This window comes from Calonectris borealis, chromosome 15, assembly GCF_964195595.1.
Source record: "Calonectris borealis chromosome 15, bCalBor7.hap1.2, whole genome shotgun sequence".
Lineage (NCBI taxonomy): Eukaryota > Metazoa > Chordata > Aves > Procellariiformes > Procellariidae > Calonectris > Calonectris borealis.
Window position 1 is genome coordinate 17204394 of NC_134326.1, and position 27111 is coordinate 17231504.

At 37.8% G+C, this 27111-nt stretch overlaps 1 protein-coding gene across 5 annotated transcripts; it reads right to left on the bottom strand.

Annotated features, from left to right (window-relative positions):
• Positions 1 to 808: 808 nt before the first annotated feature.
• RBM27 (RNA binding motif protein 27) lies at positions 809 to 27064 on the bottom strand. 5 transcript variants are annotated; one of them, XM_075164457.1, is made up of 21 exons: positions 26867 to 27064; positions 23890 to 24008; positions 22930 to 23054; positions 20434 to 20525; positions 19649 to 19842; positions 18559 to 18816; positions 17770 to 18003; positions 16405 to 16539; positions 14197 to 14346; positions 12146 to 12293; positions 11702 to 11855; positions 10252 to 10515; positions 10011 to 10139; positions 9021 to 9143; positions 8400 to 8474; positions 8126 to 8290; positions 7596 to 7700; positions 7298 to 7489; positions 5221 to 5307; positions 4644 to 4754; positions 809 to 4020 (listed from the first exon to the last, which is right to left on the bottom strand). In XM_075164457.1, exons 1-21 carry the CDS (start codon positions 26923 to 26925, stop codon positions 3934 to 3936), a joined length of 3006 nt encoding a protein of 1001 aa, XP_075020558.1. In that variant the 5' UTR covers positions 26926 to 27064; the 3' UTR covers positions 809 to 3933. The 5 variants fall into 5 exon arrangements, with proteins under 5 accessions (XP_075020558.1, XP_075020557.1, XP_075020559.1 ...); XM_075164456.1 differs by having other exon boundaries at positions 20434 to 20540; XM_075164458.1 differs by lacking the exon at positions 16405 to 16539 and having other exon boundaries at positions 20434 to 20540.
• Between the last annotated feature and the right edge of the window lie 47 nt (positions 27065 to 27111).

Here is a 27111-nt window from a genome sequence, read left to right on the forward strand (position 1 = left end):
GCAGGACCACAAAGGGATGTAAGGGAGGTGGTGATACAAATCGTCATTAAATATACTAGCAAATTCCTTCCTTTCCTCCCCCTATACCTCAAAACAAGAGCAAGTGAAGAAAGGAAAAATTCCCATCTTTGTAAAATTTCTAGTCTGTTTTCAAAAAAAAAAAAAAATCTTATCACAGCACACTAACAATACACATAGGAAAAGGGAATCCAAGAGCAAAGGCTTTTAAAAAACTTGGATCACAAACATTTACATTCCTGAAAGCAACACAGGAAAGAGAAGGGAACAACAGAAATTAGTGAAAGAAGCAAAGACCAACAATAAAGTTAATAATGGAATAAATTAGTTTTCAGACCAAATTGCAAAGGGGTTAGAATTTGCACGAATATGATTTCATGTTTTGTACACACTATTTTCAATAACCCAGCACTATTGCAAATCTGTAAAAGAGACCATGGAACCCACCATGGTCTATAAAATGTTTTTTATTTTCTGTTAAACTTTGAACCTTCCCCAAAATGTAAAATAGCCTTTACTGGAATCCCTCCCACACTGTATCCTCCCCCCCATCAATTTAGCTGTCTTAATTAGTACCATTTCAGGGCATTGATACACTTTAAGATTTTTTCTTAGCTATTAAGTAAAACAAACTTGCACACACATTCCATACAAATAAATACCCCCTTCACACATATACTTCCCCCCCAAAAAAGTGATAATGCTCTTTTTGTGATAGTTGTAATTTTTTTTTGAATGGTTCTGCTGTTCAATTTATTTAAGTTAGAATTTTCTTTGTCTTTTCTAAATCTTGAACCATTCCATAGTATATCTTTATTGCAAAAAAGTCAACATGCATCTTAGAAATTCAGATTGTAATCAATAAAACAAACATTACATATATGAATTTAAATGTATAAACAGTTAGAAATTCAACAATATCTCCTATTATACTATTACACAAGTTCACAATTTGTAAAAACTATAGTACAAGTTTACTATACACCAAGAGGAACTTTATTCCTTTTCACATGATTTTGTTAAAAAAAGTGTTGTTTTCACAATAAGCAAGCAACTGTTTTCAGATTTATCTTTTCAGCTCTTGAGTTTGTTTTGTTCTTTTTGCTTAGGTTAATTCAACAATGAAAGGGAAATAATTCTTCATAACAGTTACTTTCTTTTCTTATCACATACTCTTTCAATGTTTATACCCTAAGTTCAGACTGGTAACATCTAATTACACATTGCCTGTAAATACACTGGCTGGTGTACACAAGTTACATTGCTGATTATAAGTTTTGTCTAATGTACTCTCTGAAAGTACACGTGAATTTCACAATAAAGTGTTGCCATAAAGTAAGCTGTACTGTCATGTACAAGTAAAACAAACAAACAAAATCAAAACAAAAAACCCCAAACAGTTTAATATAGCCTAGTATACCCTAAAATACAGGGAGATCCAGACGTTTGGACAAAATGAAGGTCACTTTCAAACAGCTTTCCTCCTCCTTAAACACCAGAAGTCAGATACCGCTATACTGCCCATCACTTAAATTCCCAATAATATAATAGCACGCTTTCAATACACAAGCTAAGTTCAGAGGCACAACTCACTTTTGTGCCTCAGCATTTAGAAATCATGTTTGGGATGTCACTTGAGGATTTATGTAAGCCTGCCAATGTGTACTGTAAAGGGGAAAAAAAAGAAAAAGAAATCGTATGAAGCTCTTAAAATCATTAAATAAAGCTACCGCACTCGCTTCCCTCCTATCTCGCCCACCTTGAACAGCCAGCATGTCTGGGCAAGGGCAAGTGTCCCTGAACACAGTGTGCCAGTCAGGTGTCACTTTAGAGCTAAAACCATATGAAAAGGAATCCCATTCTACGTGTGTCAAAGGCTACTGCAATTTTTCTTACAGCTTCATTCATTCACTGTAATTTTCATTTTCCAAATACAAAAATACAACAGTTCTTATTGAAATCTATACGCTGGTAGTTTTAGTACACAAAAAAGCAAAATATTTACAAAATTATACAGTTTAAGAAAAAACTCTGTACAAAAAAATATATAAATCCTTTTGTTCCCTCTATCATTTTTTAAACTGTCAGGACTCAAATATGTTTGCTGCAATGGATTTTTCAAAATATACACTGACTGAGCCACAGACATTAAAAAAACAATTAGAGATGATGGGAGAAAAGCAAGACATTCTTCTAAGTATGTAGGATTGGTTTCCCCTCGTTTCTTCATGTCTGTAATTTAGCCTCAGTATTAGCAGGAAAGTCCTAATTATATAAAGTGGTGAGGTTTCAATGTGAAGAGATAGAATACTGAAAGACATATTCCCTTCAACTGACAAGGAAATAGAAAATTATACTGTTTTGACTTTATGGCAAAAGCGTATCAAAGTTAGGGGAACTGTTAACCCAAAGGCATGCTCAACTACATGTCACTAGCCAAGTTCAGAGCCATTGTAATTTAAAGGTTTTGATGTGTATTTTTCTTCAGTCAGGAACTTGCTGGGAAATATACTGGTAAACTAATTATTCAAAAGAGGAGAGCATTTTTGCACCGACATTCTGTTTATTTTGTATAGAAACGTACATAAAATGTACTGAAAAGTGTACGGCACAAATGGACAGAGTCAAGGAAAATGCTTACTAGATAACATGTTCATGAACCACAAGAGCCGTGTAACAGTTAAGATACATGGCTCAAGTATCTGAACTTGTTATCCTCATTTCTGTCATAATACACACCATTTCTCTGTGTGTGTGTGTGTTTTTAAAATGGTACAACAATAAGGCAACTGAGAATGTAATGGTGTTCATCTTAAATGTGTTTGAATAAAACTATACTTGGAGATAAAATAGTAACCTTCCAAAACCAGCTCTGAACACTCCTCTGAAGACTTATCCCTTAAAGCACTGGTTTAACGCCAGTCTTTGAGCAGGACACTGACATTCTGTTGGCTAAAAAGCATTTTGCTCTGAACGCTTCATGGATTTGGTTTGAACATAAGCAAAGAGTTGGTAACAGGGAGAGGAGGAAGAGTTTCTACTGGCTGATAGGCGATTGCCAAGTTAGTTGTTTTTCTTTTTGAGGAAGTATGAAACTCATTACATTCATGCTCACAAATACTGAAATGCAGTAAACAAACAGTCTAACTCAAACTTGAACCTTATACTGAAACTACAGAAGAAAATCAACAGTGAGTGAAAATTCACTCAAATATGTGTCATTGCTGATGTTTTCTGTGAAGCAGAATTTGAAGAAACAGAGTGAACTGGACAATATTATAATAATACCCTGTTAAATTGCTTCTTCCATCTCCTCTCATAAAAAGCAGATGAACATAGAAACCGTGTGGCTTTCAAACATATTGAAATAAATGATTTATGAATCTAGCCACAAATAATTCCTACAATAAGTGATTCCATATGAAATAAAATGCTACCCTTTTTCAATTAGCAAATGAGGCAATGTTTTCTTTCGTAACATTTAATGAAAGTTTACGTCTTTCCCCTAACCCCATAATATTGCTAAATAAAACCTGTAATATCTTTTCAATTATAAACTAACAAATCAATCACATTATAAAAAAAAATCCAAAACAAGGAATACAGGTGACACAAAAAGAGGACAAGAAAATACTAATATTTTTTTCCCTCTCTGTTTTTATCCTTCTTAAATAGAAAAAAAATCACCATCCTGGTGAGCTCGATAATGTTATGTAAAAAGTTACTGGGCCTTTGGCTAGCTTAGTATCACAGCTCTATATCCGAAATGTTTTTATAACAAACTTTGCTCACTTTAAATCTTGTGGTTTGAAAAGAAAGTAAAGCTTTTTTTGGCTCATCAACTTCCTTAAATAAATGTTTAAAAGATGTAGCTTGAACTATATTCCTAAAATTATACATTTCCAACATCAAGTTTCATCTTCTCCAAGAACGGGATTCATCCTCATCTTCATCGTCATCATCATCATCTTCGTGCAAAAATAAATCTGAGGTTTCAGTCTCCTAGATGAAGAAAAAACATACTTTTAAACAAAGAAGTTCCATGCTAGGAACATGTCATGCAACACAGCACCAATTGTACTTTATATCAGGTTCTTGCTTACCACATCTCACTGAAATGCACACAATTACATTCAACGAGTCTTATGGAAAGAACAGTAGCTTCACACATCATGAAAGGAAAAGAAAGCCAAACTTCAAAGGAAGCAGGAATAAACAACCAGCCACCCTCTCTGAAACAATGGTTTTCTGTTAAATGGTTAGGCAGGAAAACCTTTAAAAGCCTAACGTGTTCATAATTACAGGAAAGAATATACATAACTTATCCTACAGTGGAGCATTAATACTGTGAAGTAAAAAGATTAGCAGCCTGCATATAGAGAATGTTAGGTTTATTTTCATAGTTGACAAATCAACATCCCATCCAGAAAGTGTATTTTTTTTTTTTACTTTTCCCTTTTTTAAAATGTGGAAAACGTACCTTACTATTCAAAACCAGTTAAGTTTCTGGTTTGCAAAAACATCTTTTATGAAATTCCTTCAGTAAACAGAAAATTGTATCCTAAAAGAGCTCTTAGCTATTAGATTCCTAGAAGAGTGATTATGTTACTAACATATTTTCATACCTCTTCCTTAGACTCCTCTTCCTCAATTTCTGTGGACACAGAAGGTACCTTAGGTTTGTACCATGATATTTGTAGCCTTCGGTCTTTGAATCGGGATCCTTGGTTAGCAGCCTAGATTGTATTTTAAATGAACATATTTTCAAAAAGAGGATCAAGTAAAGAATTTTTAAGATTGCCAACAATGAGCTATACACAGTGAACATCATGCAGATGCACATTTGAAGATCCCAAACATATAAGCCACAATCATCCACTTCAGTCTTCCGAGAGCAACTTCACTCAAACCTGAATCTGCTAAATAGTGCTCATCTACCAGCAATCTGAAAAGATTAACAGAGCTCTGAATCAATCGTGACATTGAACCTTTATCAGCAAAAGACCTATGTTACTATTACGGTAAACAGGAGGTATTTCCCCCTTTAGTGACACTATACGCAGTAGCAACAAACACCCACACTATCTAGCTCAAACTAGTGCGATCAAAGCCTGCTAAATTTTAAAATACAAAGGCAGACACAAGAAGTTAAAAATTCTTATTTTAGAACCGTGAAAAAAACATAGCCATCATTCTACTTACATTCTCAGCTTCTGAGCGAGATTTAAAAGTTAGAACAACACTCAATGGGGAATCCTCTTCTTGAAGGTCTTCAATATCTCCAAATTTCTATGAGAGAAAAATCAATTAGGAACAGTAGTAATATTCTCCTCCAAAACCATGATCATCATGGGCTACAACTGCAGTGTACTGAAGTGCTGCTGAAACCTTATTTTTTGGACAGAAAAGTGAGAGCCAGAAAAATCTCAGCTGCACCATCCAGCAATATTGCAGCATCTGTACCTGTATTTTTGGGCAAAAGCTCAGATTTATTGTTATTCTAATGAGTGGAGCTTAATTTTGCAGGAGGAAAGGAAATAAGTGTATTAATTTATAGCTCAGAAGTGAATTCTTTGAACTCACCGTTTTCCTTATTTTCTTCTGCCCTTCATTGTTGTACTACTTTAGACCTGTTAAGCAAGTCCTTTAGAGCTCATTAATTTGCAAAAGAGGTTTCAGTAATATGAACCAAACTTTGCTACAGAGCTCCTGAATACGTTCTATAAGTATACTACTGGGAGGAGGAAAAAATATAATCTAGTATGGCTAGATTAAAAAGAAGTTTGCATTTTTAGAATTTATATACTACATAATGGTGAAAATTGGAATGACCACAGCAATGATAGTTAAATAGTAAACAAAAAAAAGAAACCAAAAGCAAACAAAAAAAGGATTTATGCATGGAGTACAAGCAGCGCAAAAGAAAACTGTAGTCAACTTCAGATTTAATATGAATAGCAGAAGAAAAGTAGTTTAAAAGCCAGTAAGGTAATAGCTTAAGTAACAGCACTAGTTTTTTGTAAAAACTTTTACTGGTTTTAGCAGCTAAGGACGGCTAAAACTTTCAAAAACATGAAGTCTCTCTCTCAGAACTAGAATTAAAGCAAAGATCTTTTTAAAAAAGGCACTCTGGTCCCCTCTTAGGAATTTTCCCAGGGTTCACAGCACTGTAATCGTACCGTAAAGCAGGTTGTGTTCTTTGATCAAACCACACAACGCTTTTCACTGAAGTTATCTAATCAAAGCAGTAGTAGTGGCCTCTAACCTTTTGATAAGCAATGAGGCCAAAGCAGAGAGTAACAGTTCCTCAAAGAGCAAAGCTTACCCCACTGTGAGGAACTATAAAGGTCTCTGTTCCCACTCAGACAAGAAACAAACAAGCTTTCAGATTACCAGTTCTCTCGAGAACTCTACTGCTTTTCTGTATCCAGCTCTGAAGGGTAGGATTCTACAAAATTAGTTTTCCATATCAGTCACCTGCTTTTATAAAGAGCATCTAGAAATACCAAACTGACTTGATCAAGCTTAGATTTCATGCTGAGTCTATTTATGAAGTATTATGTGATCTCTCCAAGAAGTTTACTAGCTTTGCACATGAAAACATTTCATTCTGGAAAGAGTAACTGAGGAAAATGTAAAATCAGTTTTTCCTTTATTATGTTAACTTTGTTATGATGCTAACACATCCGTTAACTTAGCTTGCAAACTAGCAAGCTACTTGGTCTACCATGAGTTTATAAACAAACTTAACTACTTGGAAATTGATGTCGTGTTTAGCAAAACAGTGCTTTGCGTCTTGACTAGAGAGGAACCAGATAAATGGTATGAATTTTTAATCTGAAAAATAATTTCTAAACAGAGAGAGGCTGATAGGTATTTTTCAGCCTACTAATGTCTGTTTTAACCTACTTTAATGCAGAATTAATGAGAGTAAGCTATTCAGCTTTGCCCATTGAAAGAATGCATTGGGCAGCTATTGTAAAGCAGCTATAAAAGACCAACCTTACACCCTTGATAACTCTTAAAACTGTTTGCTTATCCATAGCCTGTTCCATGAATTCAGGATGAAGTCTTTGATTTGTTTGCAGTAACAAAAACAAAACTACTTGCATCTTCAAGAATTTGGGAAAGAAAATGTTATTTACAAAGTTCTCAGAATGCCTCTCTTGCAAGTAAGCACACATCCAGGGTATTGGTTACCTACTTAATCTCAGATTTATAGTTCGGCCACAATTCTCCTCTTCAGGTTTTTCTTTTTTTAATGTGACCTCATACTTACAGAGAAGTGCTGTAACAATTCATCTTTTTCCTCTTCAACGAAGCCTCCAACTGTCAGTGCTTTGGGACGATGATCCACCACCATATGGTTCAACATGCCCCTTCCTCTCCCACCACGACCCCGTCCTCGTCCTCTTCCTTGAGCCGGCACTGTCTTTCCTCGACCAACAGGCAAAATGCCTAAACGGGCAGCCTGTTTAAAGAAGGCAAATAATGTACAAAACCACCCCCAGTCTGAAAGAATTTAAAACATTTACGTATCATAAATACATTAAAAGCATCAATCCAGACAAACTCACCTCCACTTGTAACTGATTTAGCTTTTTTCGCAATTCAGTTGTGTCTTCTCCAGAAGAGAGTCTCTTATGAAAGTCCAGCTCTGCATCTAAAAGTTCCTTCTGTGCCTTAGAGGAAAAGGTGCAGAAAGAGGAAATGGAAGGGAAAAGCACAACTGTAATGCATGCTTTTAATGTTTTATTCCACTTCTTCAGCAATACATTTATGTAAATGATACAGACAGATTAGTACACAATATCCATACTTTCCTCTAAATTCAGTTTGTTTTAATTGCCTCCATGCCCCTCCCCCAACTCATTTGTTGAAGGACCCAGAATTCTCTGCTTTAGAATTAGAACAAGCTTGAATGAACTACATGCAAAACTAGGTCATCTGAGTTCCTTAAAACCATAGCTTGCTTGTCCATGGTTATCACTCTCAAATTCAAAATACTGCTTGGAAGTGTTTTGACCTAATGTTGCTGCATTTTTAGGACATAATATTAGAAATAGTTACAAAAGACAGGCAGGCAAGTGTCTTGCGCAATAAATACCTCTGTCTTGGACTTTAATTTTGATGGTGTAGAGGTTGTAGACGAAGTTTTTAATTCATCCTTTAACTGAGATATTTTTCCTGCTAGTTCTTTTAAGGTCTTCATTATTTCTGCTCTCTCTTCTGGTTTCATGGCCTTATTTTTCTCCAGCTTGGATATCAACATCTATGTATTAATAAAAAAGCAGGAATATAAAATTCCAGGAAAAACAACACTGAACAAACAGCTATCTACAAAATCAGAATGTATTTACTAGACGACATTCCAGACTTACCTTCTGGCATTCTATTTGTTTTTCTAACATCTCCTGCTTCTTTTTCCTCATGTCTTGCTGGAGTTTCATTGCCTCCTATATGAGAAGAAAATTCTTCCCATCAGTAAAAAGCAGTCTACCATTGTATGTATTCATATCTATCATATTTTCTTCTTCAAGCTACAGAAATGAAGGCCATAATGAAAACTAGTAGTTTTCCTGCAAAACGCACAGGTATAAAGTGTATCTGATACGGAAAAAAACAATAAAAAGTTTCTAACTTCCCGCTGTGAAGTACTCTACTAAATTTTTGCCCCCTTCAGATACCTCTGAAGAAACATATCCTATGTTGTCATTTAAGCGTCTCATACCTGCAGAGATTAAAATCAGAGAAATGCCTCAAGAAAACCCAGAAAACCCTCACATGACAAGTGTGTCAAGTAAGACACCCCAAAAGGAATACTCCCTTACCCATGATTAACCTCAATGTGCATTTGTAAGCTAGTCTGATAACAATGACAAAAACTACACTAATGTAGAAAGCTATACAGCAATATTTGAGGTTTAAGTTGCCTATCAGACCTTTCTTTATAAAGTAGTTTGATTGCTATACTGTCAATCAGCCAATGAATAGTAAAGTACCTGTTTTTTTTTAAGGGCTTCTTGCACATCGTGAGGTTTAGACCCTGCACCAGGCTTCATACATGTCTTTAAGTTTGAAGAACTGTAAACCATTTTTGAGTGGCTTGTAGAAGTAGGAAAAGTCTGAAATAGTAAAAACACACACACAAACATATCTAATAGCTTAAAACGAATGTGATATACCATCAATGAACTTTAGAGGAATGTATTCTGCGAAACATGAACACAAACTTCCAGATTTGTGCAATGAGACAAAAAGACCAAGGCAATTATAACACATGCATAAAGGCAGCAGTCTAACAGTCAACTTGCTTGGAAGCATCAGCTTAAATGCTTGTTAAAAGGATTTCTGCAAAAGGTACTGTCTTCCCTTCTTCATCCAAAACTCCCTCTGTACCCCGATATCCACTAGGAAGACCACTGAAGCCGATCGTCTGCATCTGTATTGTATTCAGCTTCGCAGTTATAGTCTAACATCGCACTTTCTGATCAAGTAAGGCAGCAAAAGTCACCTGCATACTTCCTTTCTTAAAAGGACTTCTCTGTGGCCAAGAACACATGCTGCGCTATGATATCAGTGTGAATTAAACTGTAGCAGCTTGAACTCTACGCAGAAGTATTCCATAAGCTTCCAGCACTACTGTTAAAGCACAGCATAAGCTCAAAAATCGCTGGGAAAGCACTTAGATTCGCCAACAAAAAGCTGACATCACATATAGGCTGTCAAATTTGTTTACTATGAAGCACTGCCAAAAATATTTTATGCTACTTAAAATACTGATACTTTGTTTCTGAAGTCATTGTCCCTATTTTATATAAACAGCTAATGAAACTAGGAAGAAGTGACTGACCATGGTTGCATGGAACATTAGTGAAAAGAAACGGAACCAACTGGGAACAATTTGCAAGTTCTATTTGCTAGTTTGTTCTTAGCTAACAGCCCAAAGCTTTAACTGAAAGTATGAAGATGGTCAGCCTTCATAAACATACCTGAGAATCCTCTACCACAGCCCCAGATTGGCTTAAGTCAGGCTGGTTTCCACCCGCTGCTCCAAGGCGACGTTTCACTGGGACTTTATTAAGGACATAGGCACCAGATGCCAGTGGTTTATTCATGACCTGTGTATCATAAAAAATGAAAGATTATATACTCTGCTTTTTTGAAGTAGCAGTCATTTAGGAACGCTGATAACCTTCAGTGCTCAATCACTAGTTTACGATAGCACAATACCTTTGACAGATTGCTATGCATTGTTACAGCTGGAGTTGTGGTCAGGGCTTGCTGCTGAAGGTGAAGTTGGTGATGAAGAGACTGTGCGGGTGTCTGCTGCTGTTGTTGCTGCAGCAATGGCGGCTGCTGTTCACTTTCTCTGTGCCACAGTACCCTTATAAACCGATTGTTCAGAACTGCCTCTGTGCTGGAAATGGCCTTCCTAGCCTCGTCGTTAGTTAAGTACTGAATTAGAGCAGCTTCAGGATCATTCTGGAAAGCAACCTAAATCAAAAGTTCATTAGAAAGCATTATTTCTCAAGGAAGAAAACATCTCAACCAGTAGCAGACCAATCTACAAATAATCTGCAATAATCAGTGGGACATCCAATGTTATTAACAGCTCAAAAACCAGATAAAACATTCTATGCAATTAAAGCCAAGTACCTTTTGGCAAATGTTACATGTACTTGCAGCAAAGCCTATATACAGTAAAACAAAAACAAAACAAAACAAAAGACTCCTCCACCAAATAGCATCATATATTTAGAGCATTGTGAACTGCCACTGGGGTATGACTGAAGAGACCCTAGTGCTGACTCAAAAGCTCTTTATTCTAACCTCCTGAAAGATGACTGTTGTCCGAGGATGTACAATGCAAAGGTTCACCTCATTCGTAAAGCATTATCTAACAGTCTTGACAAGGCTATTTTTCTCTAAAAATTAATCACAGGAATAAACACATATCTTGGACTTTCTAGTATAATGATTGAGATAGCATGTTTTAAATGCATTACTTCATTATCAAGGTACAGAAAGCACCACTATATCTTTTGGGCTAAGATATAAAATTATCAACTCAAGAAATAGAGAGGCTTCTCAGGTATCTGTCTTTTATTTAGACCTCTAACCTAGGACTTAGGAGGCAACTGTTTTGTCTAGAAAAATAACTGGAAATTAAATGCTATTTTAACCACGTAACTACCTGTGTTTTGCATATATAGTGTTTTTCCCCTTCTTACAGTGCAAGGAACACCACTGAACTGGAGACAGTTCTAGGATGCAAAGTGGTAATAAACTGATGCATAAAAAGACTCTCCTTAGCATCTTTGTCAAAATCCTGACTATGAAATACTGTAGGACTATCATACAATACAGAAATTGTTAGATCTCTTTCAAAAATTATACACAAGCTGCTCAAAAACCTGAGTTGGTTTAGATACTGTTAAACCTGCAAGCCTTTCAAATTCAGTAAGACCTCATGAAGGCAGAAGCCAACATACTTTTACAGAATTAAGATAATAATACAGAGTAGACCAAGAAAAGGTTTCTTTGAATTTGATTACCTACTCTCCCAGTTAGCCTCCATTAAGATTTCTCAAGGAATGTGGTTCAGCTGCAATATTCAAGGTGGCTTCAGGGGAAATAAAATACCCACATACAGGCATAAAACCGAACTTTGTTTTTTTACCTGAATGTTTACAATAGTTCCAAATTTGCTGAAATGTTCGTTGAGCTGTGTAATATTGTTCAATTCTGGTGGAATTTTTCGAACTTCTAATTTTGTGTTAGTATACTGATTCTTTTTCAAAAATCCTGGCTTATTCTGGTTGTTATTTGCTTGCCTAAAGAAAATGAGAACAAGATAGTAATTTAGATAGGCATACATATACTTAAGTAAGGCAGCAAATGTTAACGCACATTTAAGGTTTATTTTTCTCATAAAAAGTATACACTCTAGACATTAACAAAAAGGAGCTCCTCCCACCATCAAATATTTAGTCTCCATATTATGTGGACACAGATTTTCTGACCCAACCAGCTCAAATTACAGGGACTAGTGAATACCGATATTCACAGCATTGATAGCAATAAATTGCATTCCAATTAGTCAACTGCAGTTGTTAATTCTTACTTTCCCAGCCACGGTTTCTTTAATGGTGGACATTCCATGCTACTTGGAGATCTCTTCCTGCTGTCTGGTTCAAGGACAACTCTAGTTACATTGCTGCTATTATTTGTAATGGGAATGGGAGGTTCAGTCTGGATGATAATATTGGCAGCTGGAGGAAAGGAAAAAGGCCTGTGTTATTCACCATACATCAACGGAGACATCGGAAAAGCTTTTACTTAAACAGCAAAATAGGATTGAGTTTAAAAACATAAAAATTAGGAAGTTGGTCAGTTTTGTTTAGGAAGTTACTTCAGAGATCACTTGCTAGCCTAACTAAACAATGTGAGGAAAACAAACATTTAGTCCAGCCAGCAGGGATGAGATTTTGACCTTTAAGATTAGTATTAGCTTGGAGAAACAAAGCTAAAACTCCATCTTTCAGGTACTGGAAATTCAGATTCTGCAGGAAAATGCAGGAAAATAAGAAAAAAAAAAAGGGGGGGGGGGGGGGGGGGGGGAGAAAAAAAAGACGAAAAAAACCAAGGCCAGGTTCCGAGACTTCAGGTTAGAGTTCTGCAATGAGGCATGGGCTGAATAAACAACTAACTGTCCCTGTACTAACCCTTGACAGTGAAAAAGCAACCAAGAACCTGTTCCTCCCACTGCTATCCCCTTGTCATCCCTTCATCCAGTTTTCAGCAACAAACTTTTAATTAAGCACAACTATGGCATGAAATTATACTCTTGGAGACATTAGGTTTCAAGTTTGAAGCAACTTCTACAAACACAAAGCTAAAGCACTAGATCACAGTTTGCCAAGTATTTATTTACAACCTTTTTAACATTATGCTATTGCTGTTAGTCTCCTGTGTATGCCAAATATTCAGCTCCTAAAAAGAAGTCTGAGTTATAAGTCAATTTTCTATGGCTTTTATATATGCCAGAGCTCTGCTGATTACACTGGTGAGAACAAAGACTGGGCATTTTTGGGCATAGTTTTAATCTTACTTTAGAGAATGATTTTGGAGTAAATCTTTCACACACGTGACAACGACAGTAAAACAAGTGGTCTGAAGCACCACTGCCAAACACTCACCCATGCCTTACAACTGGAATGGGTTCTTAGAGAGGATCTGAGGGCCAGCAATAAAGCCCCAACCCTGCCTTTATGATGTTCATTAAGATGAAAACAGCAACAGCAATTTCTGCAATAATATTTAACCATATTCTTTATAGGATGAGTCACTGGAAGGAAATATTGAAAAAAGTATCTTTCTTATCTACTGAATAAGAAACACTGAAGTGTAACAATAAACACTGAAATTTAATATCTTTTCTTTTAAGGATCGGGGCAGGGAAAGCAGGAGGGAAAAAGAAAGTTATGCTAACAGAACAAAAATTTCTTTAAAGAGCCTTGACTTGTTCTCTCCCGTAAAAGATATTTTGTACATGTCACCACTAAGAGACTACATCCACATCCATCCAGTTAAGGATTCAGAATTACTTAAATGCAGACTGGGATTTCCACAGGCTAGGAGAATTAGAATGATACCTGCAATGTTCACTTTAGAGAGAACATCTGGCTGACAGCGTCAGACCATCAAGTACAAAACCATGCCACGATAGTTCCCCTCTTCGCTACCATCACAACAGCAGAGGCAAGTATTGTAGATCATCACCTCTGTGCCCCAGGTCCTAAACATATCCTCAGCAAATCGAAAGCAGTCTTCAGACTGTACTGCTTAAAGACATCTTTCTGCACCACTTTTTTTTCTAGAAGCACCCAGCACCCGAAAAGTGCCTTCACAGGCTAAAGAGGAATAAAAACCCAACCAACCAACCAAAAAAAACCTTGTAACATTCCCAAGCAAGTGGTTATTTTTAATCAAAAAGGCTGCTTTGACTTTACTATGGCGATATTAGCATTTTAAAAAAGGTAGAGATGTCTGAAAATTGCTCTGAAATACTAGATCAGTGAGAAAAACTATTGCTTTCAGCCTGAAAAAGGGGAAAATAAGTGTTGACGGTCTTGGACAAAAATAGCAACAGCAATGACTAGAAACCCTTCCTACCTCTTGGATTTGTATCCATCTCCCCAGATGTTAGGCCAATTAGATTTGGACGCTGCGTTTGTGCTCTTGTAAAGAACTGTCGATACTGAGATCTACCAGCACTGGTAATACTAGGAGCTTCAGGGTTATAGCCATCTGGCTCATATGTATCTACAAAAAAAGGAGAGAAATGAAAGAATTTTTCAAATGAGTTTAAGACTCAGGGTTAATTTTCCTTTAAGGAAATACATGGATGTCCAAGAATCAGAAGTTGTTTTGGATGAAGAGAAGAGAGAAAAGAGGTCGTACAGCCAATGTGTGTAGCCATTTAAAACCCTCAATGGAACTTTACGCCCAAGTCTATTTGGGCATATTCTCCTTTGTTTTTCAATCTGATTGTTACTGTTTGTCAAAAGCGCATAGGTCACAATAATCGAGTATCGCTGATGAGCTGCCTGAGAAAGGAATGAGGTGTCTGTATGACAACCTTCACAACGTCTGACAGTGTTTCAAGGGGAGCAACAAAAGATTTAGTTTGAGCATTTATTCTGTAGGGCCTAAGATGCAAGGAGATTTTCAGTCTTTGCTGCCCAACAGTCTAGTTTACTTTAGAAAAGGATTTTTGGGGAAGAATGTACTTAAGTGATTCTAATCAAAGAAAGCTGAGAAATCAGGTAATTTGACCAATACTTACCTATTAAATTCTTTTAATTTATGTAAGAGTGAGATCAGCTGCCTAGCTCCAGTAAGGTACTAATGATTATTTTAATTAAAAGGGGTAACCATGAGTACACAAGATGACAGAATTGACTCATATTGTTCCTCCAGCCCAAGGTCCAAATCAAGGATGATGCATTTTTCTAACCATAAAAAGGAAAAGCTATACAAGAACTGGAATGAATAAAGTCCATGAAAAGCCTCCACAGAAACACACACATCCTGGAACATGAATGCCTGCACAAGGGGACTTGTCAGGCTTGAAGCACTCTAAATTTCAGCTCCTTATTCCACAGCAACAATGAAGACTCTACAATTTAAAAGAGATGCCCCAGAATTTCAATGCTGATGTTTTACAGTTTAAATTCAGACTCTGCCAAGAATTTTCATTAACTTTGCACAAGCTGAACCACAAGCTCCTCCTCCACGATTTGGCATACGATTGATTGCAAGAGGGCAACTAGCAGCTGTTACCATAACAGTCCAAGAACAGGACATAAGAATCTCCATAGTTGTTCTAGAGAACAGAATTATGTATTGCAACTGAAGTCAGTGATGTCCTGCGAGCTAAGACAGACTGAATCACCCATTAGAAGAAGTTCTGAAGCTGAAAGAGGCATTTGGAGATAATTGAACAGATTACCTAACAAGATATTTGAGTGACTGAAGTTCTGAAAAGGAAAGTCACAAAGGAAACGACATGGATCATGAACAAAGCCCTCCTTTGAATAAAATTCAGAATACTTATGTTAAAAAAAACCCAGATGGGAATATTATAAAACATTGACATTTAACTACCTTATTTTGCTCATCTAAAACATGGAAATACCATTACTCCTTTAATTATCAAAGAAATACAAGCTTTGTTGGATTTAAATTGAGCAATCTAGGACTCTCCAGGTATTTTGCTATTTCCGCTCATAAAAATCCACTTTTTAAAAATTTGAGCTCTGTTAAGGAAGATGAACATCTCCATTGAAAGCCACTCATTTGTTTTTAAGTTAGAAAGCTAGAACTAAGTCAATTCTGGAAAAAAAGATAGAAAGAAAGTACTAATGTATATGAAGACTGTAGAGACTATTGTGATACACAGCTGAAAAAAAATCCACCAAAAATCTCTCTCATCTGTACTAGCCAAAACCAGATAAGAATAAAGATCAAGTTAAACGCTTAATTACAGGTTTGCAGATCCATCTTTTGCCTACTAATGTTCTACTAAACAGCTTGAAGATGAAGGGATCCCTTTCTTATGCAACAATCTTATTGCTTTGAGCATATGAAACCCAAACGAAGCTCCCCACAAACGATCTTTCCTCAGACAGTGACTGAACACTACTGCTATTTCACACAGTAACAGCAGATGATGGACTGACCACAAGGAAAGCCATCAGACTTCTTTTTAGATTTATATGTACTGGAGGAAGACAGAGGTAATAATTTCTAATCACACATCAACAGAGGAATTTTAAAATTTATATCTCAAGCAGATTTTAAAAAAAGGTATTTGCTTACGTTCTGATACTGTATACAGCAGGTTCTGGGGTAAAGGAGGAGGTAGTCTTGCTCCTACGGGTGCAAGACTGGGCACTGCACTTGTCCCAGGCTGGTCACGATTATTTATCAAACTTGACTGTGTTAAAGGTGGTCCTACAATGACACCATAGAATAGATCACTAAGACTTATAACTCCACAGATAAAATGTGCAAACAATTCAATGCAATTTGTTTATGCCTTGCTTTGAACAAGGTCAAGATTGTAAATATTTACAATGCCACTACAGTAAAACTAAACTGAGAAGCCCTGTTCAGGTAAGTTACACTGATTCCAACACCTTTTCTCTTTCCCCGAAAGGACAAAGCTTTAAGGGGGGAAAGAGAAGAGGGGAAAAAAAAAAAAAAAAAAAAAAAAAGGTGTCTTTTCTTCCCCCCAGAGGTTTATTATTGTTAGAGCTTGCATTAACTAAAGCAGCTCCTCCCTCAGCTCTGCCATGGAGAATCAGTGCTTGCTCAGAGCACGAGATTGTATCAGCAACATTTAGATTACAGTTTTAAAACAAGAACTACAGGGCAAAAGGCATTCACAGGCAAGGAATTTATCTAGTTATTTTTGCTTTGTTTGCACCATATACAATACATATGTCCCTACTCACTACATGCCCAAAAAGTACAAAAATGTTACGCTACACAATCTATCAAGACATGACTACAATCAGAGAGCACTCTCAGTTCACTCAATAGCAAGCCAATTCCACCTACTAAAAGGCTCATGCAAAGTTTAGGGTTAATCCTACATAAAATTATTTCTCATCCCACAGCTGCTGCTATTTGATACAACTAATGTATCACAGCATGTATTGTGTTACTGGAATAGAGAGTACTGAAACAGAGTAACCACGTATCTAATATTCTGTTTCTTCATAGAATTTACATTGTAAGATGCAGTAAGATAACAAAAAAGGCTAAACATCTCGGAGATCACTGTTGAGCTAAAGTAGATCTTAGATGTATCAATTATGTATTGCTTTTTAGTAGCAGATAATATAGCACAAACACAGAAATTTATTAGAACTTTTAGGAGATTAAATCTCAACATTTTTGCATTAGGGAAAAAATAAAGCTAGTAATCCAATCGTCAGTGATCAATCCAAACACCACCAGGGTTATGAGATAATCTGAAAGATACCCTGCTCCACTTCCCCACCCAACTTATCTAATTCAGTTTGGAGCACTAGGAACATTATATTTTACAAGCTGATTTTTCAGAATTATTTTGGCAATATTTTGAATAGCACATGGCTAGCAAAGAAACTTGAACTCATTACTTCGAATACACATAGATCTTCCAGAAAAAGCCATCATTTTAACTTGGTGACTTACTTGGTACGGGAAGCACAACAGGAGGTGGTGCCTGTGGATGAGCTTGTGGAACTGGCAACCTCATATTACGAGCTGGACCTGGCAAAGGGGGCAGAAGCATACCAGGAGGAGGAGGAAGTCCCGGAGGCGGTGGAGGAAAAGGAATCATACTTGGCAAGGAAACTTCATCTACTACTAAAGGATCATTTCCATGATCAAACTGGCAAAGATCACCAAGTACACAAAATCCTCGCTCTGCAAAACAGGACATTTAATAATCTTTTTAGAAAAAAAAATTAGTTGTCAGCGATTTGTAGCACCTCAGTTTTTGCTGGAATTTCTTACTAAAGAAAACATGCAATCACTGATCCAACATTATATTATGAGATGAGGTTTCAAAATAATTTAAAGTAGAATAATCTTCCATAAAAGCATACAAACATACATCCATCCATCATAAAAGCTGTGGGGAAAAAATGTCAGAAGTACCACCTGTTTTATATTAAACACATACACTGCAATCTTTATCAGAACTGCCAATGGTTGAAATACTTGCCAAGCGTATACAGAATTGTGAACAAACTCCGTACGTTCTTATCCAGCAACTGTCAGATTATAAGTAAACTGCTTCCAGTAAGACTAGTTATTTCCCCAGTAAAATATACGTCATATATGCATCTTTTACATACAAGGTATACTCCCCATGCTACTGCATTTTGACTTGCTGCCTACATTTAGTGAATACCTAAAAAAAAAGGTCACAGAATAATTGAAACAAGGTATGAAACTGAAAATTAAAAAACAGTTTACCATCATAGTCTCGACATCTTCTTTTAGGAGGAGGGTTTCTGCCAAATGAACTGGGATTGCTATGATTGTTATAGTAATTTGACCAGCTCTCTGTTGTGTTTTCAAGATGGTGCGCAGGTGCAATTACAGTAACAGCACTGGGAATAGATTGTGCAGAGGAATACTGTTCAGTAGATTTACTGGGAGACACAGAAACCGGATTATAAGAGCCTTCAACATCATTTCTTTCACTCTTGAATTTTGATCTCTCTCGGTGCTCTGTTTTAAAAAAAAAAGTTAGGTAAAGTCTTCGTGCTTTGTTCTGTATATCAGAGCCTTGAGAAAAAGATAATACACAACAGTATAAACACTTCCTTAAATATTCAGTATTCTGCATGTTAAAATTCTTCTTGAAGGAGCTTAGTCTTACCAACGGAGTAAGAACTAAATATAAAGCAAACACTGTTTTGACTTCAGAAATCTAAATGTTTTCTTTGCAAAATGCACATTCATTCCTCTACTCCTTATTCTATTTTGGATTACAGCTTTTTCTTTTAAATTAGAGAGAGGGGGAAAAACGCCTGAAACAACAAACCTACCCCCTGCTCTTAACTAACGTGGTCTCAACATGCGTTGAAATCTGTTGTAATCTGTGCCTCTTATTTTTCCAACAGACCTGAATTAGCTCTAAAAGAACAATGGATCACATGGTAACCACCTTCAACTACAAAGAAACCTTCTCTAAAAAATACACGGTAACAAAGTGAAAAAAAGGGTAACACTGTTTTGCAAAAGGAGAGATCTTTGGGAAAAAAAAAAGAAAAAAATCAACAGCTTTGTCAACATGCACAGCACAAAAATATCAGCTACCAATATCCACTGGTATACACCTGTGGATAAATTAAGAGGTTAGCAAAGAAGAAAACAATCCCCTTAATTGTTCTACTCTGAAGAACAGCATCTTAATTAATAATTTCAGGAACACAAAGCTCTCAAAATTTGCTCCAACTACTCAAGGACATCTACAGCCTGCTAGACCATACAGTATGTAGGAGTCACCACACATCACTGACATTAGATGTTCTCCTAAAGCAGCACCTTGGGTACTCACCAACACTTCTGCTACTATCACGATCTTTGCTTCTACCCCTACTGCGGCTACGACTTCGACTTAACCCTCTGCTTTTACTACGACTTTTACTCCTGCCACGGCGCCAGCCAGACTTCTCTCTGTACAAGTCACTCCTGTCGTAGTATCTGTCATAGTCCCTCCATTTTCCATCATCTCGCTTTTTCTCTCTGGTTCTAGAAAAGACATATGCAGACCATGTTTATGAAAAGAGAAACCGAATTAAAAAGCAAGCTTGCAACAAGTTAAGATACAGTTCATCCTTCCCATCCAATTTGGACAGCGAAACATTCGAGTCAAAGTTTCCCAAATTACATAGAAAAGTACAGAATCTCAAAGTTGAATCACTAATTCGTACAAACCAGCAAGGGGAGGACTAAGAAGAACTGGAAAGATGAAAAAGTTAGACGACCAAAACAGAACACGTTTTAAAAGTGACGTTGACACTGTGTGAACAACCCTCCCCCAGCCCCTAAAGACCCCCTCCAACAGTGCTTTTCATTTATATCACAAGGGAAAGAATGGAATTGATGACATTCCTAGGTATTAACATTTGAAAAATACTGTCATTTTTTCAGGAGAGACCAACATCTAGTGAAGGGTTCTCATGCACGTGATCAGCATACAGATAATACATTGCACATAGAGAAAAGTAGGGAGGAAATCACTATTTTTATGAAAAATCACTACCTACGAGGTAAAAATCCACAGTTAAAGATTGCCAGCAAATACAGAAGAATATATTAATATTTTGGTTCAAAACTAACCTTTGTTCACTGGAATCTGCACGGCTTCTCTGCGGACTGGAATACTTCTTTTTCCTGCCATCCCGCTCTTCTTCAACTGATTCTTGAAAATTCTGTTTAAGAGACAACTAACAATCAAGGATGAGTATCACTTTTTTTGTTAAATGAAGAAAGTAAGACCAAGATTTAGTTCAAGTTACAGTTAGCATCCCGTATAAAAACAATATTTAAGTATTACTTGCACAGAATACTTAAGCACTACAAGTAATCAAGCGCTAGAGGTTGTTAGGCTTTTTGTTTCAAATCTTTCAGGTTTTTCTGCAAAGGAGATGCCCCAAAATAAAATTACTTCGATATTTTGTTTTTAAGCAGGATTTATGAAAGACAAGTTCTCTATCCGTTCTCCACCTCATTAGTTAGAGTAAGCAATTCTACAAATGAGGTATTTTCTGAATCTCGTAACTGGAACACAACTAAGGAGAGTTACTTCTCCAAGTAGATATGTCATTAGTATACACTTTGAAATAAACGCTTTAAAGCAAAAAACTGTTCACATGGTTGAACTAGCCACATCTCTTGTTGGCCTCAACAAAAGCAGTTTTAGAAGTCTGTCAGCTATACCACTACTGTAAATCACTCTGAATCCATTTTGTACTTTTGCTCTCTTTGTTGCCGTTTTACGCTGCTTAGAAGTTACTGCAAATTTTGGTGGCAAAAGTTCACATGCAATAATCTTAGAAGATTTTTTTCCAATTAAAACAAAACGGAAGGTTTCCTGCATCCTTGTTTAGGATTATCTGGGGAGAACTGGTAGAAATATTCAAGATTTGGCTTGACAGGGCTCTGGATAGCCTAACCTAAGGCCCTGCTTTCAACACAAGTTGTATCGCTTGATGTCTGGGGTCCCTTCCAACCTAGACTTAGCTATGATTCTACACTCGTTTTATTTTGTGTCCTCCGTTTGCGGGAATCATGTAATACACTGAGCTATATGACAAATCATCAAGGCCTTACTGATGTTGAAATAACTAATTAATGTCCTGATCCTGTAAAGTTGTCCCATAAAGCTGTCCTAGATATCTTCTTTTGCCTTATCCCTGCCCCTTCCTCCCCAAACCCCCCAAACCTCCGCCCTTTCCCCCCACCAGTGCACTGGTTAAGTCAACTGAAGGTAGTTCTAAAACACTTTTTAGAAGTTATGACAGTACTTTGAGAACTAATTGAAAAACTATTAAAGTGAAAGTTTTGTATATTGCAAATTATGAACTTCCATCACCAAAACTACTTCCATAAATTGTCATAGTTCTGGGTCTCATCCTCAGAAAAGAGAGAAAAAAACTAATGAGCAACTTTAATTTAAATCAACTGATGAATCACGTTCTGTCACATAAGGACCTGCATTCTGCAATATAATATAATACAGCTTTGTTTTGGTTGACTGACAGATTTCATTCTGCAATTATTTGTCACCTTCATGACCATCAGCCAGTTTTAACTCTGAAGACAGAGCAAAACTCCAGCAAGGTCTTTCCTTTATGTTATTTTAGACTTACAGACAAAAACACAAATCTGAATACCCATTTAGAGTACTTGTCAGAAAAAAATGCTCCCCATGGTCCGTTTATAGAGAGAGCAACAGTTTTTGCTCTTAACACTGCATGACATAAGCACCCCTGGAGTGAGGGGAAAGGACTAGAATTTCATATATACTCTCTGACATTATTTGCATCTTTCCTATAGTACCTAAAACACATATTCAGCCTAAAATACCTTTGCAAACTGTGATCAGAGTATACGGAAATAAAGGACGTTTAGTTCTATAGCAATTTTTTCCCCAACTCCCTCTCAAAGCTAGTACATTAGGATGCTACAAACACAGAGAAGAGGTCTCTTCCCTTGGAAAATCACCAACTTAGAAGAAAAAAACATCTATCTTAGACAAGTGATAGCAGAGGATTATACAATATACAAAGAGATTTAGACAACTACTGAAATATTACTTTGCTTTTCTCAAAAACTTGATTGTTTTCAATTTTGCCAATAAAACTTAAAAACAAGATAAAGAACAGTTGGCAGATGAATGCTACCTCACTTTTAAAAGTAATTATCCCTCAGTATAGAGGCCGCCGTATTTCACTGATTTTAAGTATTACAGAAAACATTTTAAAAAATTTCTATTCCTCACAGAATATACAAAATTGGAAAAGGAAATGTTTTGGAATGTTTTTGCTTCTCCCCCCTCTCTTAAACCCTTCCAAATCATTATCAGCTCGTATTGCCAGGGTAGTCTCAATAGGATTTCTGAATGCTATTAATCTAGATCAAAGGTAGACTTTATAAAGGTATTTTAAAATGTTCTTGTCTGAACGGTCATCTTCCATTTTTCTTCAGATGCACAGAGATCATAAAGATCATTAGTCACAATAAAGTGGATTTTTCTTTCACATTTTGCCTCACAAATGTACGGGATGGCTAATTTGAAAATTAGAGGCAGGTAGACAGAAAAAATGATGTTACCTCCTCCTTGACTTCTTCTTTTTCCTGACCTGCAGGCTTCGCTTCTACTTTCGTGGGTTCAAGAGAAGGAAGATAACTCTTTGTGTACAGACTTTCAAAAAGTTTATCTACAAAACCTGAAGTTTCTGAGGATACAGAATACAGGAAAATATTGTTACATATTGATTTAAGGGCACTATTAGATTTACCAGAGAAGTCCCTGAAAAGAGTCATCCAGGTGAATTGCTCACAGCAACATCATCATCTTAGATTAATGAACATTAGTTCCATTCAGGGAGCTGGAATTACATTTGTGGAACTTGAGGTTGTTTATTCAGACAAAGAAATTAATCAGGTGTATCAAAAACAAAAACAGAGACTTTTCCTTCAATCACACTTACAACTTTGAAACGTTCTAAGAGATCAAAACTTATGATCAAGGAATAAGGCCACAGTTATTCTATTAGCTACAGTTAGCAGCCTCTTTATGGCAATTTTTATGAGAGTAAATCATTCACAGAAGACTAATCATCAGTTTAACATCAGATCACAAAAAGATGCACAATAACTTCCCCAGTGAGTGTCAGAATTTCAAGTGTTTAATACCTTGAATTTGAACCAAATTGCTATAAGAAGCTCACCAGGAATGAGCTTAATAAGATTAATATGATAACTTTTTCAAAAGTTATCAAACATCTGTCAGAGAAACTTCTGGCAGCATGACTGATACATTAAAATGAAATTGCTAGCTTTTATTCCAGAGGATTCCCTCCCACCCACCATGAACAACACAACTTCATCTTAAGATTTGCCTTTTTTTTTTTTTAAATCAGATGATCTTTATTCCTTCCCACTGTAAGAAATATCCAATTCACAGATAACAAGAAGTATTTTGAAAGCAACAATGGTGCATCATCCTTCCTCCTCCCCGCAATGAAATGAAAACCACCGAACGGATAAAGTTAGTGGAGAGCACAGTACCTTTTTGCAGAAAGACATCCAGCTGATCAGCACAGAAAGCTTTCAGCTCTTTCTCTGGTTTGTCTTTCTTGACTAATGCCACAACATAGTTGGCTAAGGCTGAGGGGTCTGCGTCACATCTATTGAGAGAAAGAACCATTCTTGATCCTGCTGAAGTATGCCAAAACCCCCGTGTTGGACAATCAGTTACAGAAAAGCCACCAAAGAAAACCTGGCAACACACGTCGGATGCTTTTTTGACATCTAGCACCAAGACAGCTGCACTGGGATGACTGAGCCAGCAAAGTTGTTTTTTCAATTACAGCACAATATTTTAGGTGCCTTGTGACCATGCCCCCCCCCACTTCACAATGTTCCTACTCTTTTGCTCCTTCCTGAGCTTTGCTTAGGAAAAACTACCTTTCTCTTTTTTACAGAAAGATCCAATTCTAGGGCAACTGAGCAGATGCTATTGTTTCTTAACTTTCTCTAAGCACAGCAGCCACCACCAAGTACGACTCTACAAGAATAGCAGAGCAGGTACCAGGAAAGTCACTGCAGGTACCAGGAAAGTCAATTGTAAAGTATTAAAGTGGTTTTAAAGTATTAAAACATTATTACCATGAAAAGTAGGTCAGAAAGATATACCACAAAAGCACATTTTAAATATGCACACAGATACGTTCTGTACAGCTTAAGTTACTGTGCCTAACATACTGGGGTTTTCCTTCCCCAAGGACTATTTCAATGCCTACAAATTTTACAATAATTCTTTAACACTGGTAAAAATTCTAAAGGGGTGCAATTATTAATACAGATACACTATTTGCACTACCTAAGCCCTTATCTACCTACATGAAGGCCAAAGATAGCCAACTTTGTGCAGCAATACTCTGCTGCTAATCTTTAAATTGGATATTGCTTTAGATTCCATTATTCAGCTACTAGAAAAACACTCAAAGTATGAACTAGATTAACAGTGTCAAATGATTAAGCAATAGCTGCTCATTTGCCTCTCTCAAAAGATGCAGATGCAAGCTATATCAGATGGTAGATAGGAACCTAAAACAGTTTGACGATTTAAAGATATTTTTTTTTTTTTTAAGATTAACATTTAGAGAAGAGATTGTGTATTTTATAAGAACATTTAACTATGGAAATAGAAGAAAACAGAATAAAGTATATAGACCTCAAAATAATCTCAAGTAAAAAAAAAAATCCAGAAAACAAACAAACAAAACACAAAAAGCCATGCAGATGACAACTGGTTAGAGAAAATAAAAATCCTCAATGAGCAGCCAATCAAGCAGCTCTACTCCAAATTAGTTTGCTCCCTGTTTCCAACATCCAATGAAAGACGTGTTAAATGTAGCAATTAACAACAAAGAAACCACAAATTTACAGTTTTTACAATTCTTACACACACACTCTCACAAAAAGAAATAAACTGTATGTAATGTATTTGGTGCTAGTGCCCACATGCAACTGACTATAAACCTTCAATTTAAAATAAAGGAGATGATCCATCACTTTATAATCATACCCGTTCCTTTCTCCATATATTAGTTTCTCTTAGGCATTACATTACGTTATGCATTACAGGAGCATGCGTAGGGTGTGTACTGTTCTCCAGGTTAACCATTTTGTATTTTCACTCCTGAATCCTTGACTGTCAGGACCCACCAGCAAATCTCTGATTCTCTGCCATGAACCCTCATCTCCAACTCACGTCCCTATAGTGCAGCTCAGACACCAAAGGAATTCTGGACAGCAAGACAGAAGGTCGACTGGAATTGGCAGTGAAGGCGCAGGAGCAAGAGTTACGCTCCAGTCTAGACAGACTTTCAAAAGGATTTGACCAAGTATGAGAGAGACCCATTATCTTAAAAAAAAGGAAAGTCATGAAGACTTTTCAAAGGCCTGCTACTTGATGACTACAACTGACTAGTTCTAAAGCCTATTTAAAACACGAAAATAGAAAAATACCTGTAGAAATATCAGTTAACTACACATTGTAAATGTACGTCCCTCCACTTCAAACAGGTCTTAGTTTTACTTTGTGGCAACTATAAGGCTAGCTAGTTACCGACAAGTTAGCTTCCTTTGGAAGACTCTTGCTACAGATGAAACTCTGCAGAACCCCTCACTATACCTACACCACAAGTATTCAGTCAGCGTGCAAGGTGCTTTACAGAAACACAGCAGTTTTCATTACCAACGCAAAACCCCTCGAAACAATCCTCCCCCACCACTCTCAAAAACCGAGAGAGCCCTCCCAGACCCCTCCGCCAAGAGTTAATCAAAGTTCCTGCACAACTCCAGCAGACATTCTTCACTGTGTACTCAGCTGTTCCAGTGACTCTTGTTAATTGGCTTACAGTTTTGTTTTAATGGCTGTGCTACAAACCGACGTTACGCAGTCGGAGATTAAACTCCGGCACCGCAGCCCGTCGCCGCTGCGGAGCAGCCAGCGGTCCCGGGCCCTGCGGCCGCCCGCAGCCCAGCGAGGCGGGCAGACGGGCTCTGCGAGGGTTTTACACGGAGGCCAAGGCCGACACGCAGATTTTGGGTCAAAAAGCCAGGCTCAGCGCACCGACCCTGGGTAAATCCCAACCCTCGGCCCAAGCCCTTTAAACCGGAGTCTCCCGTAAGCCGAGCGTGTGCTCAAAAGCGCTGGCCACCGGGCGAGCCACCCGCTCGGCTCCGGGCCGGGCCTTGTCATCTCCCGGGGCCTCAGGACACGGGGCTGCCCCGGGCGCCGCAGCGGCGGGGCGAGGGAGGGCAGGCGGGGGCAGGGCCCGGCGCCACACCGCCTCGCTCGCCTCCCGCGTCCCGGCCCCGCGCGCAGCCCCGTCCCGCGGGGCTCGAAGAAAGCGCTGCCCGCCCCGGCCTCCGCGCCCACCCCCCAGCGAGGAGCCGCCTCCCCTGACGGCCGGGACCAGCCCTGCCCCGCCGCCACACCGCCGGCTGGGACGGCCCTGCCCCCGCCCGCACTCACATCGGCTCCAGCAACTTGGCCAGCCAAGACTTGAGAGCGTCCACGTTCTCTATGATCATGGTGGCCCCGCTGCTCCGCCCGGCTCTGCTCTACACCGCCGCCGCCATCGCCGCCGCCCGGCCCGGCCCGCTCCCCGCAGCAGTTGCTCGCCCCGGCCCCTTCCCCCCGCCGAGGCCTAGTACAGGAACTAGCCGCCAGGCCGCAACGCAAGCTGCTGGGCATAGCCGGGGCGGGACCAGGCCGCC